The sequence below is a fragment of the Cololabis saira genome, chromosome 7 (genome assembly GCF_033807715.1).
Source record: "Cololabis saira isolate AMF1-May2022 chromosome 7, fColSai1.1, whole genome shotgun sequence".
Lineage (NCBI taxonomy): Eukaryota > Metazoa > Chordata > Actinopteri > Beloniformes > Belonidae > Cololabis > Cololabis saira.
The window spans coordinates 26,401,484-26,421,944 of record NC_084593.1 but is presented as its reverse complement, the minus strand read 5'-3'; the positions used below and the strand labels follow the sequence as shown (position 1 = coordinate 26,421,944).

The following is a 20,461-nucleotide window of genomic DNA, read 5'->3' as shown; positions in this document are numbered from 1 at the left end:
AGTATCAAAACCGAAAATGACAGTTTTCATTGTCATTTGTGTTTTTCCCCACGCATCCCACGTACATGTCATGTCCGTGTGATACAAAGGTGTCTTCCACAAAATAGTGAAGAAAAACCATTATTTCGTTTATGGGCAAAAGTGGATATTAAATAGTTCATTTTTGAATTAGCTTCTGAAGGATATTCTAATGGAAAGTAATGCAGCGTCCGAATTCTTTAAGAACTTTATAAACTTCTTGTAAATACACACATGTACATACATGTACACACACACACACACACACTATATATATATATATATATTTATTTCAATGGATCGTTGTATGTAATTTCTGTTTGCAAGCTTCTCGAAGCTACAGAGTTATAGAGTATGGAGCATGCAATTTGACCATCCACGAGGAGGAGAAACAATTGAATATATACTTCAAATCTGTTTTATTAACACATCTCTTTGTGTTGTGTACATGAATAGAATAAGGTCTGCGACCTGAGAGAAGAAAATTGCAAGCTAGTGCATTGTAGAAACCATTTGCTATGATGGCAACGATTTTTTTTGTATGTAAAATTCATAAATCATGAAGAAGAAAAATGGACGCACTTACAACCCCTGATGTTGTTTTTTGATCTTATTTTATTTTGTGTGTTTTTTGTTTTGGTTTGTGATTGGTGTTGTGCTGTGTGTGTTTTGATTTTTGTTTGGTTTGGTTTTCCAGGACCATGGACAGGTCCCCTTGTTTGTGATAATGAAAGAGTTCGGCTGAGAACTATTTTTGAACATGAATCAGACACACTAAATTGAAAGTATTGTTGTTAAACCTTACATTTTCCCTACATACTCCTGACACTTTTCGGTGACAGTGCCTTGACAACATCACTGAAAATTAGGTTATCGTGTATTGCTAAGGACTGAACGTAAATATTAACCTAAGAAAAAAAAACAATAATTTTTAAGTATGAGTTTTTAATTCAATTAGACGCACGAAGAAATGTACCTACTACTTTTAGTCCACGTTATACATTTTTGACCATTTTTGTTTTCAGTCTTAAAAAAATAGGTTGAAAAAGTTGTTAAAGCACGTAAACTTCAGAGAAACGTTTATGTTTTCGAAAACGTGAACAGTTAAGCATTTAAAAAGGATAATAATAATGAAGCATACAGTGTAGAGCACAAGTGTCAAACTCCGGTCAAAGAGGGTATCTGTATGTGTTGTATATGTTTCCTTACTTCAAGACAACTGATTCAAATAAACAGATCGTTATCAGCTTAACATCAACTTCGCATAAGTTTGTTAATGAAAGTCATTTGTATCAGGTTGTGTTGAAGCAATGACACTTCTAAAACGTTCAGGACAGCGGCCCTCGAGGACTGCAGTTTAGGACCCCTGGTTTGAAGTATTTGGATTTCCTACCTCGTCAGATGCCCCGAATTCTTCAAATGGATCGGAAAAGTCCGAAGTACTTTTCTTCAGGGTCTGGTCAGCAGGAAGCGTGTTGTCATTGTAAGATGAAACAAACTTAAAGTCACTGGTTCTGGATCCTGTTGTCAGGTAGGCGTCATAATTGTAAGTGCTGCGTAAAGTTCCTGTTCCGTCAACATCTGCGTAATTAGGAGGGAGATAAGCACCAGGGATGGCAACTGCTCCATCAAACAACAGTCTGGGTTTTCTTCTATGACAAAATCTCACGCCCAAAATGATGATGATGAAGGTCAGAAAGAAGGTGGAGACAGAAACCAGCGCGATGATCAGATAAGATGTTAGTTTGGAATTCTTCTCATCATAAGAAATATCCTTCAGTTCTGGCACCTCAGCCAAGTTATCAGAAATCAGTAAATAGATGGAACATGTGGCAGAGAGAGGAGGTTGTCCGTTATCTTTCACTGCTACAATAAGATTCTGTTTCATGCTGTCAGATTCCAAAATGTCCCGCTGGATCCTGATCTCTCCGCTGTGGAGACCAATACTGAAAAGTCCAGGATCAGTGGATTTGATGATATGATAGGACAACCAGGCGTTCTGTCCGGAATCTGCGTCCACTGCTATCACTTTGGACACCAGAGAGCCTCCATGTGCAGCTTTGGGGACCAGCTCGGTCATGAAGGAGCTGCCCTCTGGGGCGGGGTACAGTATCTGAGGAGAGTTGTCGTTCACATCTGATATAAACACACTGACGGTCACGTTGCTGCTGAGGGGAGGAGATCCGTTGTCTCTGGCCATCACGTGAACTTTAAAACTCCTGAACTGTTCATAATCAAACGATCTCACAGCGTGGATCACCCCCGTGTCTCCATTAACAGATACATAGGAGGACACCCGGGCACCGTTCACCTCACCAGGTAACAGAGAATAAATCACTGTACCGTTTTGTCTCCAGTCGGGGTCTCGAGCACTAACGGAACATAAAGTGGAGCCAGGTTTGTTATTTTCAGTCACATATGCACTGTAGGACTGTTCCTCAAACACAGGTGGGTTGTCGTTGATGTCAGCTACAGATAACTGAACAGTTTTAGAGGAGGACAGAGGTGGAGAGCCCTCATCAGTAGCAGTGATTGTAATGTTGTAATCAGACACTAGTTCACGGTCCAGTTGTCCTGTTGTCACCAGAGAATAATAGTTTTTAAAAGAAGGAACCAACTTAAATTGGACGTTTTCTTGAATGGAGCAGCGGACCTGGCCATTCTGCTCAGAGTCTGTGTCCTGCACGTTAATGATGCCCACCTCTGTACCTGGAGCAACGTTCTCGGATATGGGGTTAGACAGAGATTTAAGGTAAATGACTGGTGCATTATCATTAACATCAGTAATATCTATTATGACTTTGGCGTATGAAGTTAGGCCTAAACCATCTTTAGCTTGTACACTAATTTCAAGGGAACTCCTTTCTTCAAAGTCAATTACACCTGTTGATCTAATTTGCCCCGTCTTTGGATCAATGGAAAATACATTTACATCGTTATTAAAACTGTGACCAAAATTGTATGTTAAATCTCCATTCAGGCCATCGTCTGCGTCAGTAGCACTAACGCTCATGACTATTGTATCTGGAGGAGAGTTTTCAGGTACAGTGGCTTTATAAACGTCTTGACTGAAAACTGGAGCGTTATCATTTGCATCCAGAACAGTGACGTGTATGACTACTGTACCTGATCTCTGAGGAGAGCCCCCATCCAAAGCTGTGAGAAGTAAATTCATTTCCTTTTCAATCTCTCGATCAAGTTTGTTCTCCAGCACTAGTTCCACCTTGTTTCTGTCAACAGCAAGAATGAAATTCTCGTTCTTTTCAAGATTATACATTTGAACAGCATTTTGACCTATATCTGCGTCGTGGGCCTGCTCGATCGAGAAACGGTTACCTTTCTCGGCTGATTCACGTATTTCCATTTCTATTAAATCTTCTCTGAAATCTGGTGAATGGTCGTTCACATCCTGGATATGAAGACTAACACGATGGATCGCTAAAGGATTTTCTAACACAAGGTCTACATTTACAACACACGAAGGTTTCTTGCCGCAAAGGCTTTCTCTGTCAATTCTCTCCGACGTAATCAAATCCCCTGTCTTCATGTTAATGTCACAGTAGCGCTTCCGAGTCCCCACAAAATCCAGACGAGCATTTCGGGATGATAAAGTCCTCTGATCAAGCCCGAGATCCTTGGCTATATTTCCAATAACAGATTCTCGTTCCATCTCCTCTGGAAAAGAATAACTCAGATCTCCATGAACGAGACGCAGGATCACAAAAAAGGAAACAAAGCAAATAGTCCAAGGAAGCAGAAAAAAATCTTTGTCTCCCATCCTAAGGGCTAAAGGTTCCCAGACCTCTTGTATATACCGTCACGTTCGGGAAAGACTATAGCTAAACAAACACCGAATATTTTGAAGATACCACAGCACTGTTCGAAAATGTAACCAATATTCAGTCAAAGCATCATCTATTCAGTCATGGGTGGAGTGATGACTTCTTTCCGTTTTCCTTTTCCTTTTTTTGTAAGACTGCAGCGACACCATAAGTCATTTTATAGTCTTCACACATAATATTAAATGACAGTATTTTTGAAGGCAAAAATGATAGTTTTCACTGTCGCTTTGGCTTCCCCTGTCTTTAGTTATGTTTGGCCGACTCTTAACCGTCAGAGTCAGCATATGAATGTTGAAACAGTGAAAAGAACCTTCATTCTGTTTATGACCCAAATATCTTATCATCATATTACTACATTAGCTGTCTGAACGATGTTTTATTTTGAAAATGTGACTATTTTCCTGTACCTATACTTTCAGGATTTAAAAAAAATGCAGCGCTACTTTCAACACAACACTGTATTATTCACTAAAACGTCTGATGTTGTCATTTATTCATATTAAACGCTTTGAGATATATTTGTGACATACAGAAGCTAATGGTGACTCGCATGCTGAAATACCTGTAGTGAGTGGAGTGAGTAATTTGATTCATTTGTTTTTTTGGTTATATCTTAGTCTTCATATTTGAATGTCCCACACAACACAAATTGGAGATCTAAGTAATATTAAATTAACTTTGCATGAAAAGTTTTTACCTTCGATTATTTTTCTAAAGAAGCCACTGATTTTAGAGTGTTATGTTTAAAAGGCATACATTACTGTGCCATCAAATATGGTGGTAAAAATGATGATAAAAAGGGATGAAAATGTTGATGACGATTGTTATGCTGCAAATTTACCGCATAATAAATGCAAACTTCCTACCTCGATAGAAGCCCCAAAATCTTCAAAAGGATCCGTAAAGTCCGAAGGAGTTTTCTTCAGTGTCTGGTCAGCAGGAAGCGTGTTGTCATTGTAAGATGATACAAACTTAAAGTCACTGGTTCTGGATCCTGTTGTCAGGTAGGTGTCATAATTGTAAGTGCTGCGTAAAGTTCCTGTGCCGTCAACATCTGCGTAATTAGGAGGGAGATAAGCACCAGGGATGGCAACTGCTCCATCAAACAACAGTCTGGGTTTTCTTCTGTGACAAAATCTCACACCCAAAATGATGATGATGAAGGTCAAAAAGAAGGTGGAGACAGACACCAGTGCGATGATCAGATAAGATGTTAGTTTGGAATTCTTCTCATCATAAGAAATATCCTTCAGTTCTGGCACCTCAGCCAAGTTATCAGAGATCAGTAAATATATGGAGCATGTGGCAGACAGAGAGGGTTGTCCGTTATCTTTCACTGCTACAATAAGATTCTGTTTCATGTTGTCAGATTCAGAAATGTCCCGCTGGATCCTGATCTCTCCGCTGTGGAGACCAATACTGAAAAGTCCAGGGTCAGTGGATTTGATGATATGATAGGACAACCAGGCGTTCTGTCCGGAATCTGCGTCCACTGCTATCACTTTGGACACCAGAGAGCCTCCATGTGCAGCTTTGGGGACCAGCTCGGTCATGAAGGAGCTGCCCTCTGGGGCGGGGTACAGTATCTGAGGAGAGTTGTCGTTCACATCTGATATAAACACACTGACGGTCACGTTGCTGCTGAGGGGAGGAGATCCGTTGTCTCTGGCCATCACATTAACTTTAAAACTCCTGAACTGTTCATAATCAAACGATCTCACAGCGTGGATCACCCCCGTGTCTCCATTAACAGATACATAGGAGGACACCCGGGCACCGTTCACCTCACCAGGTAACAGAGAATAAATCACTGTACCGTTTTGTCTCCAGTCGGGGTCTCGAGCACTAACGGAACATAAAGTGGAGCCAGGTTTGTTATTTTCAGTCACATATGCGCTGTAGGACTGTTCCTCAAACACAGGTGGGTTGTCGTTGATGTCAGCTACAGATAACTGAACAGTTTTAGAGGAGGACAGAGGTGGAGAGCCCTCATCAGTAGCAATAATTGTAATGTTGTAATCAGACACTAGTTCACGGTCCAGTTGTCCTGTGGTCACCAGAGAATAATAGTTTTTAATGGAAGGAACCAACTTAAATGGGGCATTTTGTTGAAGGAAACAGCGGACCTGTCCATTCTGCTCAGAGTCTCTGTCCTGCACGTTTATGATGCCCACCTCTGTACCTGGAGCAACGTTCTCGGATATGGGGTTAGACAGGGATTTAAGGTAAATGACTGGTGCATTATCATTAACATCAGTAATATCTATTATGACTTTGGCGTATGAAGTTAGGCCTAAACCATCTTTAGCTTGCACACTAATTTCAAAGGAACTCCTTTCTTCAAAGTCAATTACACCTGTTGATCTAATTTGCCCCGTCTTTGGATCAATGGAAAAAACATTTACATCGTTATTAAAACTATGACCAAAATTGTATGTTAAATCTCCATTCAGGCCATCGTCTGCGTCAGTAGCACTAACGCTCATGACTATTGTATCTGGAGGAGAGTTTTCAGGTACAGTGGCTTTATAAACGTCCTGACTGAAAACGGGAGCGTTATCATTTGCATCCAGTACAGTGACGTGTATGACTACTGTACCTGATCTCTGAGGAGAGCCCCCATCCAAAGCTGTGAGAAGTAAATTCATTTCTTTTTCGTTCTCTCGATCAAGTTTGTTCTCCAGCACTAGTTCAACCTTGTTTCTGTCAACAGCGAGAATGAAATTCTCGTTCTTTTCAAGATTATACCTTTGAACAGCATTTTGACCTATATCTGCGTCGTGGGCCTGCTCGATCGAGAAACGGTTACCTTTGTCTGCTGATTCACGTATTTCCATTTCAATCAAATCTTCTCTAAAGTCTGGCGAATTGTCGTTCACGTCTTGAATATGAAGACTAACACGGTGCAGCTCTAAAGGATTTTCTAACACAAGGTCCACATTTACAACACACGAAGCTTTCTTGCCGCAAAGGCTTTCTCTGTCAATTCTCTCCGACGTAATCAAATCCCCGGTATTCATGTTAATGTCACAGTAGCGCTTCCGAGTCTCCTCCAAATCCAGACGAGCATTTCGGGATGATAAAGTCCTCTGATCAAGCCCGAGATCCTTGGCTATATTTCCAATAACAGAGTCTCGTTTCATCTCCTCTGGAAAAGAATAGCTCAGATCTCCATGGACGAGACGCAGGATCACATTAAAGGAAACAAAGCAAATAGTCCAAGGAAGCAGAGAAAATCCTTTGTCTCCCATCCTAAAGAGTAAAGGTTCCCAGATTTCTACTATAATATACCGTCAAAGATTTGGAAAAAAAATGCGGAATCAAAGTCCCTAATAATATTCTTGAGATAACAGGGTACTATGTTCGAAAATGTGTATAATCCTGTGTCGTTATACAGTCATGGGTGGAGTGAGGACTTTTTTTTTTCTTTTTCAGTGTCCCCTTTTCTCCAAGCCAACAGCGACACCGTAAGTAACCTTTTTGTATTGACAATTAAAATAAGTCAAGGAGTATCAAAATCCAAAAACGACAGTTTTCATTGTCATTTGTGTTTTTCCCACGTATCACACGCAGATGTCATATCCGTGTGATACAAAGGTGTTTTCCACAAAATAGTGAAGACAAAAAATTATTTCGTTTATGGGCAAAATTGGATATTAAATAGTTCATTTTTGAGTTAGCTTCTGAATGATACTGTACAGTAAATAGAAGGTACTGCAGCGTTGAATTTCTTTGAGAACTTTATGAATTTCTTGTAAATACACACACACACACACACACACACACAGATATATATATATATATATATATATATATATATATATATATATATATATATATATATATATATATATATATATATATATATATATATATATATGGATTCCAATGGATCTTTGTACGTAATTTTTGTTTCCAAGCTTTTCGAAGCTACATAGATATAGAGTATCGAGCATGCAATTTGACCATCCACGAGGAGGAGAAAAAAAATTGAATATATACTTCAAATTTGTTTTATTCATTAACACATTGGTTTGTGTTTTGTACATGAATAGAATAATGTGTGCGACCTGAGAGAACAAAATTGCAAGCTAGTGCATTGTGGAAAACATTTGCTCTGATAGCAACAATTATTTGTGTATGTAAAATTCATAAATCATGAAGAAGAAAAATGGACGCAGTTACAGCCCCTGATGTTGTTTTTTGGTCTTATTTTATTTTGTGTGTTTTTTGTTTTGGTTTGTGTTTTGTGTTGTGCTGTGTGTGTTTTGATTTTTGTTTGGTTTGATGTTCCAGGACCATGGACAGGTCCCCTTGTTTGTCATAATGAAAGAGTTAGCCGGAATCCGCTGAGAACTATTTTTGAACATGAATTACACATTAAATGGAAAGTATTGTGGTTAAAGTTTTTCCGACATACTCCTGACACTTTTCGGTGACAGTGCCTTGACAACATCAGTGAAAATTAGGTTATTGTGTATTGTATTGCTCAGGACTGAATGTCAATGTTAACCTAAGAAAAAAAAACTATAATTTTTAAGGATGAGTTTTTAATTCAATTAGACGCACGAAGAAATGTGCCCACTACTTTTAGTCCACTTTATACATTTTTGACCATTTTCATTTTTTTACATAAATTTGATTGAAGTAAAAATACCAAATTATTCTATAATTTTTTTTAAAGACAATCAGTCTTAAAAAAATAGCTTGAAAAAGTTGTTAAAGCACGTAAACTTCAGAGAAACGTTTATGTTTTCGAAAACGTGAACAGTCAAGCATTTAAAAACGATAATAATAATGAAGCATACAGTGTAGAGCAAGTGTCAAACTCCGGTCAAAGAGGGTCTCTGTATGTGTTGTATGTGTTTCCTTGTTTCAAGACAACTGGTCCAAATAAACAGATCGTTATCAGCTTAACATCAACTTCGCAGAAGTTTGTTACTGACAGTCATTTGTATCAGGTTGTGTTGAAGCAATGACACTTCTAAAACATTCAGGACAGCGGCCCTCGAGGACTGGAGTTTAGGACCCATGGTTTGAAGTATTTGGATTTCCTACCTCGTCAGATGCCCCGAATTCTTCAAAAGGATCAGTAAAGTCCGAATTACTTTTCTTCAGAGTCTGGTCAGCAGGAAGCGTGTTGTCATTGTAAGATGAAACAAACTTAAAGTCACTGGTTCTGGATCCTGTTGTCAGGTAGGCGTCATAATTGTAAGTGCTGCGTAAAGTTCCTGTGCCGTCAACATCTGCGTAATTAGGAGGGAGATAAGCACCAGGGATGGCAACTGCTCCATCAAACAACAGTCTGGGTTTTCTTCTGTGACAAAATCTCACGCCCAAAATGATGATGATGAAGGTCAGAAAGAAGGTGGAGACAGACACCAGTGCGATGATCAGATACGATGTTAGTTTGGAATTCTTCTCATCATAAGAAATATCCTTCAGTTCTGGCACCTCAGCCAAGTTATCAGAAATCAATAAATAGATGGAACATGTGGCAGACAGAGAGGGTTGTCCGTTATCTTTCACTGCTACAATAAGATTCTGTTTCATGCTGTCAGATTCTGAAATGTCCCGCTGGATCCTGATCTCTCCGCTGTGGAGACCAATACTGAAAAGTCCAGGATCAGCGGATTTGATTATATGATAGGACAACCAGGCGTTCTGTCCGGAATCTGCGTCCACTGCTATCACTTTGGACACCAGAGAGCCTCCATGTGCAGCTTTGGGGACCAGCTCGGTCATGAAGGAGCTGCCCTCTGGGGCGGGGTACAGTATCTGAGGAGAGTTGTCGTTCACATCTGATATAAACACACTGACGGTCACGTTGCTGCTGAGGGGAGGAGATCCGTTGTCTCTGGCCATCACGTGAACTTTAAAACTCCTGAACTGTTCATAATCAAACGATCTCACAGCGTGGATCACCCCCGTGTCTCCATTAACAGATACATAGGAGGACACCCGGGCACCGTTCACCTCACCAGGTAACAGAGAATAAATCACTGTACCGTTTTGTCTCCAGTCGGGGTCTCGAGCACTAACGGAACATAAAGTGGAGCCAGGTTTGTTATTTTCAGTCACATATGCACTGTAGGACTGTTCCTCAAACACAGGTGGGTTGTCGTTGATGTCAGCTACAGATAACTGAACAGTTTTAGAGGAGGACAGAGGTGGAGAGCCCTCATCAGTAGCAGTGATTGTAATGTTGTAATCAGACACTAATTCACGGTCCAGTTGTCCTGTGGTCACCAGAGAATAATAGTTTTTAATGGAAGGAACCAACTTAAAGGGGACGTTTTGCTGAATGGAGCAGCGGACCTGTCCATTCATCTCAGAGTCTGTGTCCTGCACGTTAATGATACCCACTTCTGTGTGAAGAGGCACGTTCTCTGGTATGGGGTCAGACAGGGATTTAAGGTAAATGATTGGTTCGTTATCATTTACATCAGTAATATCTATTATAACTTTTGCATATGACGTCAGTCCTAAACCATCTTTGGCTTCTACTCTCATTTCATACAAACTTGTTTCTTCAAAGTCAATGATACCGGTTATTTTAATTTCTCCCGTTTGGCGATTCATAGAAAATACATTTATATCATCGTCGGACAAGTGACCAAAGTCATATATTACATCGCCATTCAACTCTTCATCTGCATCCACTGCAGTAATGCGGATGACTATTGTATCTGTAGGAGAGTTTTCAGGTACAGTGGCTTTATAAACGTCTTGACTGAAAACTGGAGCATTATCATTTGCATCCAGAACAGTGACGTGTATGACTACTGTACCTGATCTCTGAGGAGAGCCCCCATCCAAAGCTGTGAGAAGAAAATTAATTTCCTTTTCATTCTCTCGATCAAGTTTATTCTCCAGCACTAGTTCAACCTTGTTTCTGTCGACAGCAAGAATGAAGTTCTCGTTCTTTTCAAGATTATACCTTTGAACAGCATTTTGACCTATATCTGCGTCGTGGGCCTGCTCGATCGAGAAACGGTTACCTTTGTCTGCCGACTCGCTTATTTCCATTTCAATCAAATTCGTTTTAAATTTTGGCGAATTGTCGTTCACATCTTGAATATGAAGACTAACACGATGGAGCTGTAAAGGGTTTTCTAACACAAGGTCCACATTCACAACACACGAAGCTTTCTTGCCGCAAAGGCTTTCTCTGTCAATTCTCTCCGACGTAATCAAATCCCCGGTCTTCATGTTAATGTCACAGTAGCGCTTCCGAGTGCCCACAAAATCCAGACGAGCATTTCGGGATGATAAAGTCTTCTGATCAAGCCCGAGATCCTTGGCTATATTTCCAATAACAGATTCTCGTTTCATCTCCTCTGGAAAAGAATAGCTCAGATCCCCATGAACGAAATGCAATGCAACAATAAAAAAAGAAAAGCAGAGGATAGGAGAAAGCAAAAATCCATTGTCTCCCATTCTCGGAAAACAAATTATTCCACCGTTTGTGAATTATATCGTTTTAACACAGATACATAAGACTTTTCCAAAACCGAGGCGATTCGCACAGAATAGCAATCGCCACTGATTTCGCAAAATGAATGTATTCCTCTGAAAAAATAAAATTGACTAGGGCTCCAATGATGGGTGGAGATGCCTGTACCACTTTTCTGCTAGCCTCTAGCGGCACCATGAGTCTTTTTCACCACATACACAGATGATTCTCTCATAGCTTATATTCGTTCTTACTTTTTCTTCCTTCACTGTCAGGCAAAGAGAGTTTTTTTTTTAAATAGAACAAAAAGGCAACCATTACTAATGTGTTATATTGTACAATTAAGCATTCACAAAAATTGATTGATATTATTTGGTTGGCTATGGTTACACACACCATACACATTCCCCCCATCACACACACACACACACACACACACACACAAACACATTTATAAATGTAAATATTAAAATAGTTTCAGCACCAAGGACAGAGACATCAGAGTACTCACATGGAGTTAGGTTTGTTATTAAAATACAGTTTTTGTTCTTTTTGTTTGTTTTGTTTGTCTTTGTGAACTAAGAAAAATTCAGTGTGCCATAGTGTTACAGAAAGTCAGGTCCTGCATTGACACGTTTAAAGTATAGCATCAAAAACTAAACTCAAAACAGACAAGCCATATACAAGATTGTACAACTATGTGTTAAATACAGGTCTCACAGGTCTCAGCATCAGAAATCTTGTAATGACTTAACAATTCTTCTGTTTTTTTCAAAATCCAATGTCTTTTAATGCCAGCGTTATTTGATTCCTTAAATACCACATTATCTAAGCACCAATCATTTGAATAATGTTCTGGAATATTCTTAAAGACACAGAAAATGGCAAGAATTTTCAATGAAAATATTTATTCCAAAAACAAGTCTGATCAGTAATCTTATAATTTGTATCATTTATAAAATATATATGAATAGGTCACAACAAGCATATAAACTGTTGAAATTACAATTTGCAAAGCATTAAATGTTATAAGAAATAAGCCTGACAGTAACCTCAATTGTTTTAATAGCCTGGAAAGGGCCAGCCACTCCCCTCATTCCTGAAATCGACAGTCACTTATAGAAGAGTGTTTGTTTGTTACGGAAATTACATTTTGCCCCAAAAATTACCCGCAATGAAAAAAAGCAAAGAATGCAAAAAGTTACATATCTTTAGTGCTGCGCTTCCGAGCTTTGGGTTTTTTGTGATAGCTTGATTGTATTTAATTTCATACACCTTTAGAATAACCTTGACGTTATAGCAGAACTTTGATAAATACCTTGTGTTAAAACGTAGAAAAGTCTAAACAGCTTTGCAGTTACAAGTGTCTAATCTTCCAGGTGAAGAAGGAGCCCTACGTACCTGAGGGTTACTTCTCGATCTCAGAAGTTACTTTTGGGAATTTTCCTGGTGACATGACTCCATTGTTTCCTCCATGGTGCATAAAGTGTTGACATAGTTAATGTCCTGGTAGGAAAAAACACGCTTTTTTGGTATTTTCTAATGTTCAAATTATACCTTATTGAGATATGGCATATAACACAAACAGCTTACAAAAATAATTGATTGTGGACTGTGACTACACAAGAGGTCATTACCATGATATTCTGGTCAGTGATGTACAGTGTAATCTTCACTTTTTTGGAGGTCAAATTCAAGCACTTTCAAGCACTATGGTATATTACAGATATATGTTAACATGTACTGAAAATGTTAATTTCTTTTTTTTTAACAAATTAAAAAAAGAGATGGTATTATGTTGTGTAAATCCATACCTATTTTATACTTGGAGAAGGAAAATAATTTAGAGGAAAATGTATGTATTTAAATGTCTATTTTCTTTACAAATAGACCTCACTGGCCATGACCAAATCATTTGTCAAATGGAGAATTGTCAAACAGAGTAATACATTGTCCTACAGTGTCCTCCATAATTATTGGCATCCCTGGTTAAGATGTGTTAAAAGCCTTAAAATAAATTTAATTTTTATTGCAGAAGCATACTATCACAGTGAACATTGTAGAAAAATGTAACCTTCAACTCAAGTGAATTTTAAAGGGGGAAAAAAATTCCCTGACTAAGAAATACATATTCTTCATAAAATCACCTGTTCTACAATTATTGGCACCCTTATACCGTAGTTTCCCGGCCAAAACAGGAGACTTGACAGCTATGGTCCCAGCACTGGCTCCAGGGCCTACCGAGGCACCAACATTCAAACTTCCTGGCGCCTCAAAACAGGTCGCTACAAATAATCAAGCGCCAAAAATCTAACTTCCCTTTTAAACTGTATAAAACAATGGAAGAAGCATTAGGTCACGTGATCCATCGGTGTTGAAGCCTGTTTTTCTTTTTCTTGTTATATACAGTCTATGGCGTTTCTTCGTGCAGGTGCAGCCATGTTGCTCAACAAGCCGACAGGAACACGCCTGCATGCTTCTTAGTCAGTTTTGCCTCCCAGCTCGTTCAACCAAAGCCCATTAAAAATATCTGGAGAGCTGCCATCAGATGTTTACAGTGAAATATAATATTTAACATGACAATAACTTGAATGCTTTATTCAAACTCTATATGTCTCTATTGTCTATATGTGGCCTTGCAATGGACTGGCAACCTGTCAAGGATGTAGCCCAGCCTTTCACTCACAAAGAGCTGAGTGGGCTCTGGAAGATCCCCGTGTCCCTGAATAGGAATATGGACAATGTTTGGATGGAATGCTGGCAAACAGTAAAGCTGCTAATTGGATTATCATTTATGGCAGAAAATAAGGCCGCGTTCAGACTGCAGGCAAATCTGATATATATCTGATTCCTTCTCATATCCGATTTTCAGGGCTGACTGTCCACACTGTTTTTAGCAAGTGTCCATATCGGATCTGGCTCTGTTCAGACTGGGCCACATCATTGACTGATCTGACGGGTTGCCGTAGCAACGACGTCGGAGCGGAGGCGTCACCCAGCGCATGTATTGTGTGAAATCATGTATTTTTTTTATATATAAAAAAATCCCAAAATATCTGTACCGTTCCTGATTGGGTGGGCACTGCGCATCATTTTTAGACATAACAATGAACGCATACCGCAAAAGTTGTGTCTCGGTGGAGGGACCCGACGTCACAGAGAAAAGTGTTCAGAACAAAACCACCAGCAAACTAACAAACCAACCAACAAAGCTCAGAGTTAACAAAACGAACCAGCAATGAATAACTGGCAGCCCCGCTCCATAACCTCTCCTCCTAGGAGGAGAGGGGCTGACGAGCTGCAGGTTCAGGCTCACAGCGCGACTGAAGGCTGATTTATGGTTCTGCGTTACACCAACGCAGAGCCTACGGCGTAGGGTACGCGGCGACGCGCGCTGTACGTGGATATGCGGTCTTTTTTTCTGCTATTAAAACATGACTTGTAATGTGAATTTGCAACACTTAAACTACAAATAATAGTTTTTGACGTGACATCAGAGATTGTACATGCTCTGGTCATTCCTACGTCGCTTCGGAAAAGTGACAAAGGAAATGACCCCATCCCACCGAATTGACCTGCTGACCGATGCACTGCTACACTACAGTGAAAAAATAAGAAACCAAGGTAATAAAGGGTATGCTTTTTTTCCTCTGATCTTAGATCCAGCATTCCCATATTTTACTAAAATTTAAAATGTTGGCATAGTGTTTGAAAGGATTCTGTGGAATTTCTCAGAAAATGTACCACAGGTTAGATGCGGTAACATTTACGACCAGTCAGAATTAAATGCATTGAATTAAGTGACTACAGTAGCATATTAGAGAGAGGGGTAATTTCTTCAGTCTCAGTTCTGTACTCAACGTGGGAATAATCAGAAACCTGGATCAACCGCCGACTTACCAGATTTTAAACTTGAATATACTGGAAAAAGCGATTAACAGAGAAATGACAAAACTAAATACATGGTTTAATTATCACTAAATCTGGCAAAGACCAAATTCATGTTATTTGGGAGAAATAATGTAAAGAAAAGCATAAACTTGCAAGTTAATGGATACAATATAGAAAGAGTGAGGGAACATAAGGTTCTGGGTATATTAGTGGATGACCTCTTGACATGGCGACCACATGTAAAAATAATTCAAAATAAGATGGCAAGGAGTGTGTCTATTCTGTGGAAATTGCAGAAATCTCTCAATTTAAACTCGCTTAAGACCATATATTCGGCACTAATAGTCCCACATATGAGGTACTGTGTAGAAAATTGGGGTTTCACTTACAAGGGCATTACAGAACCAATATTTAAATTGCAAAAAAAAGCGCTTCGCATCATTCATTCTGTCCCAGCCAGGGCACATACGAACGAACTGTTCAAAAAGACGAAATATCTAAAACTGAGAGAGATACTTCATTTTCAGATGCTACAAACAATTTACAAAGCAACACAGGCGGCATTACCAGTAAATGTTCAGAAATTGTTCACTCTTAGTCAAGGTCCTCACAGCATGCGCAGCTTGCTGCAGTTTCAACAGAAAAAGATAAGGACAACGATGGGAAGCCATAGTTTGTCAGTAGCTGGTGTGAAAATGTGGAATAGCCTAAACAATGAATTAAAGTTAGCAAGAAATGTAACTGTTTTCAAACATGGGTTAAAGAAACTGTTATTGAAGGATTATCAAACCTAGGTACAGGAAGGCAATGTCTGGCTATGTGTACAAAACAATGGCAATGTGGGAAATTCAGCACTGGAACACCTGGCATGGAAACAAAACATGGAAACAAAACAAAGTCACTATAAAATGTGTGTGTGTGACATTGAGCTCTATGTATGGTCGGAGGTGTCCAAAGCTCGGGAAGAGATGAAGTCAGTACGAGCGGAGGGGGCAAAGGCGGCTAGAGAGCCAGAGGACGGCGACTAATCAAAATCTGCATTGACACACGCACCTCCATTGCAAAGTGGATTGCATGCAAAAAGAGGCTTGGACATAAAAATAACTGAACAGTGGACACAGTAGTAAATCACAGGAACGGTGATCAGGATGAGTGGACTGGATACGTGTACAAACATACATGCTATCTGGACTGTGAAGGATGAAATTAGACAAATTGCTATGTGGTAAACTATGTATCTTACTGAATTCTGTTGTTGATGTGATCATGAATGTTACATAGAACGGGGCGGGACTTTGATAAGCGTCAGCTTCTCCCGTACCCTTTTCGTCATGTGCTGAGTATGCAATGTATAATGTTCTGGAGATGAAATGTGTCTATATAAACATGCCGAAATAAACGAAAAATAAAAAAAAAAATAACCGTCGGCCATGTATTACACCTGTGACAATAATGCAATGTTTGGCTAGAGAGTTTGAGACATCTAACACAAAAGATGCATGTTAACAAACCTGTGTTGAAAACCTAAAAGTGAATTACTTTAGTCTATTTGTGAAACCACATGAGTAAATGTCCCATTTCTCATTTTTATAGCCAAAGCCCTGTGTTCCAAAGCTGAGAAAACCAATTCAGTTGAAGAGGAAGCAAAGACAGAAATTGCTGAAATCATGAAACAAACAGGTAGTTTATTTTTTATTTTTTCCTCAAATTTGATCGTCAAGGACATGGTATTTGGGGATGCTCCTTAGTCATTTTAGAACTGAAAATGACTTTTGGCTTGGGGCACCCCAGGTTAAAACGTTTTCATTTCACCCAAGGTAACCTTACATTTATATAGCACAATAATCATGTAATTGCAGCTGTTATTGCACTTAACTCAAGACAGCAAAAAACGTATATCGCATCAAAAGATAATTTCTTGAGTGTGACTGCTGTGCGATAGAAGCTGTTACTGAATCTTCTGGTCCCTGACTTGATCACTATTGATAAACTTGATCACCCCTGGACTTTGTCGCTGCACCCACTTTGAGAAAGCCTCCAGTCTCTCCCACTATTTAATAAACCGAAAATAGATTTTCAGGTGGGTCGACAATTTCCCCCAATCACAAGAGTACCCATGTATTGGCTTCAATTAGTCTTCCCATTATGTCAGCTCATTTCTTTATCACTTCCAATTTCACTTGTTTAACCTGTGTCCTCCGTGAATTGCTGTTCTGACCTGAAAATGCATTTCCTGATTAATAGACCTGGAGAGACATGGAGACTCCTGTTACTGAGTACACACACTGTCAATGAGTGCTGTCAGAATGTAGGCCTATTTAACACTTACATTGTTTTCTTGAAAGGCCTCACCGAGCTGGATGTACAGCGTTGGGCAGAACATTATAAGTCGGAGGCAAAGAAAACGATTGATTGGACGTGGGAGGAGGACTATGTTCAGAAACTACTGGAACACCAGCATCTGTGAGTGTGTGCAGCACAACATGTTTCTGTTTATCATTGTAAATGTCTTACATGTTGCAAGCACATCTTTGTAGTGTAGTACCATAAATGGTAAGGGTACCATGTAAATTAATGAATCAGCTGACGTCCCACTGAACAAATTTTGTCTTTTTTTCCCAGGGAAGTCTTGAACCGCATGGCCACCTCTGATCCTGAGCTCAGAGCACGTTTGGAAAAGTAAGTACACATTAGTCTGTACATTTGTGTGGTGATTACTTCTGTATTGGGCAGAAGCGCTCTTAACAGTAGACGGACTATATAGTGTTTGAGAGTAATGTTTGTTTTTTTGTATTTGTTTTAAAAACGCCATAGACAATGAAGGGAAATTAATGTTTGGGGCCGATTGTTAGATCTCCGGCCATTAAGAGACAGTTTCACTAATCTTATCAGGGACGGCTCTTAATTTTGCCATACAACTGGCAAAATGTCTTCACTTCTTAATGGAAGCTGTCCAGCTGTCTAGTTTGTGCTCATGCTTTTAAATGTGTACTTTGAAATGTTGCACTAGGTTGACGTTACAACATTCAATTCATTTTTCCACTTCCTTGGGAATTACAGCTGGGCATTGCCACTGATGTCACTGCTTACATCCATGTCACAGCTTACATTCAATTTACAGGTCAGAGAGGCAGCTTCAGACAATTGAGAGGAAACGTCATGTTGGGGGAAGATGGACTTTAAACACTGAAGCATCTAGACACCTCCTTAGTGCCATAGATGACAAGAAACGGCAGCACGCACTGCAGGCAATGTACAGGCTGGTCTTGGAGCGCAGGTTCCTATGCGGCCTGGTGAGAAAATATGCTGGTAAGTAAATCTATCAATTGTCATTTAAACAAAAAAATCGTCCTGCTGGGGGGGGGGGCTGTCTTTTTGATAGACAGCTGTGGCGGCCAATCGGCGGGTTTTCTCGGGTTTCAGTCATTACCTGAGGTCCGAGACACATGAGGGTTACTCCGAACTGGCCCTGGTTCGGTTCGGACCCCGGGTATTTTTGGATCTTGAAGACCTCTATCTAGAATAATAATTGGCTATTCATTTTGTTTTTGTTTTTTCCTTTCAGCGAGGGTTAGGGTTAGCGATCTCCTTGTTTCGTGCATGCACACTAATTTCTGACTTAACCAAGCACTCAAACACTTCTAAGGGAAAGTAAGATTATGCCTCCAGGTTTTGGTGATTAATGGAAGGCAGAGCTTTTCAGAGTAAAATCTGCCTCATCTGCTGGGCACTCTACCCAGTTATGTCATTGTTGCAACACTGCCTGTCTTTGGGCATTGTGCATAGGCGTAAGACACTCATTGTTTTGTTATGATTGTTGTTTTGAGGAACCCTGGAATGACTTATAGACTAAACTAAAAGTGGCTTCTTTGATTCTAGTGATTTTTAAAATGATGCCATGGGCACATTTTCCAGACACCCCTGCTTTGACATATACAGTAGCACATGTTTTATATTAGTTTAGTAGCAGAGATTGTTGCTTAGTTTTACTTTATTTGACGTTCCTGTTACTCCTTGCGCTTTATAGGCAGTGGGTACTGTACTTAACAAATGTTGTCCTGTATGTGAGGTTACTGTCAGAGGTGTGTGCTATTATTTGCCTCTTCTCTCTTGTAAAAGAGACCTGAGTCTCAATGTGAATTTTAATGGTTGAATAAATAATGAAAATGTATGAATCCTTTGTTTTTCAGATGGACAGAAGATAGCCATCAGATTGTCTAAAAAGATCAATGTGGTTGGCCAGAAGATCAAGAACAAGGTCAAAGAGTACAACTCCACAGGAACATCTAGCGCCTTGGTGTACCATGAAGTCATCCAGATTGACAACCCCATCTGGTCAACCATGGTCCACTCCGAAAAAGATGCGGACATATCTGTCAAACAGATATGTCAGAGACTTTTTGTTTTGTTGAACACCGCCGAAAGGGCATCAGAAGAGAGAGAGTACTTGTCGGAGGAATGCATGGCAGGCAAGCTGTTCTATGAGAAGCAGCTTGTAGAGGTTGAGAAATGCCTCTTACCAGACAGTTTGCCGTCGGTGTCCTCTAGAGAGGACAAAGGAGCCCGTGCTGCATTGCTTGCCAAGAAAAGAGAGTTTTTGTTCCTTCACTCAAAATATGTCAATCTTGTCAATCTTCTCAGAAGTACAGATGTCATTGATGAGGTGAACAGCGCTGACTCTGACATTAGTACGGACGAAGAGGAGGATTATGATGAAGAGGAGGACCAAGCAGTGCATCATTCCTTGCCTGAGTGAAAGACTGCTCATAATTCTCTCTCTCTCTCTCTCTCTCTCTCTCTCTCTCTCTCTCTCTCTCTCTCTCTCTCTCTCTCTCTGTGAGCATGTCGGAGTGAGCGGGCGGGGCTGAGCGTTTGAGTGAGTGTGACTGTTGGCAGCTGTGCCAGGGACAGTTGTTTTCTATCTTTTTGCTATCTTTTCTATTTCTTTATTTGTATCTTTTTTCATTTCTTTATAGTGTTAAGCTTTGGTTCTTTTTGGGTTAGCAATACTGGCGTGGAGTTTGTTGTTTGTCTTTTTTGTCTTGCTTTACCTGGATGTCTGCTTCCCGGGCGTGGTCGCAGCCGCTCAGGTATGGAGAGTTTTGAAAAACTCACGCGGCGTCATGCTGTTAAAATAGCATCGAATGCCAGTGTAGAGGTTTGCAGTTTGGCAGCAGGAGAAGTTGTAGGGCATGGCAATATTTTGTCAGCGGCCCGCATGAACAATGCTATTGTGATGTTTTTGTGCACTGTT

At 39.9% G+C, this 20,461-nt stretch overlaps 3 protein-coding genes across 3 annotated transcripts in view; 1 reads left to right on the top strand and 2 right to left on the bottom strand.

Moving 5' to 3' along the window:
- Positions 1 to 7,168, bottom strand: part of LOC133446996 (protocadherin gamma-C5-like) — a 320,234-nt gene extending 313,066 nt beyond the window's left edge. The window contains exon 1 of the mRNA XM_061725353.1: positions 4,727 to 7,168. Coding sequence (XP_061581337.1) covers positions 4,727 to 7,111 — 2,385 coding nt within the window. The 5' untranslated portion in view covers positions 7,112 to 7,168. The remainder of the gene's footprint in view (positions 1 to 4,726) is intronic.
- A 1,714-nt stretch (positions 7,169 to 8,882) lies between these two features.
- Positions 8,883 to 11,356, bottom strand: LOC133447358 (protocadherin gamma-A10-like). Its single transcript, XM_061726031.1, has one exon. It carries the CDS (start codon positions 11,298 to 11,300, stop codon positions 8,883 to 8,885), a length of 2,418 nt encoding a protein of 805 aa, XP_061582015.1. The 5' UTR covers positions 11,301 to 11,356.
- Positions 11,357 to 14,867: 3,511 nt separating this feature from the next.
- Positions 14,868 to 19,963, top strand: LOC133447357 (uncharacterized). The gene is made up of 6 exons (XM_061726030.1): positions 14,868 to 14,940; positions 16,801 to 16,887; positions 17,553 to 17,670; positions 17,830 to 17,886; positions 18,329 to 18,516; positions 19,398 to 19,963. Exons 1-6 carry the CDS (start codon positions 14,868 to 14,870, stop codon positions 19,961 to 19,963), a joined length of 1,089 nt encoding a protein of 362 aa, XP_061582014.1.
- The last annotated feature ends 498 nt before the right edge of the window (positions 19,964 to 20,461 follow it).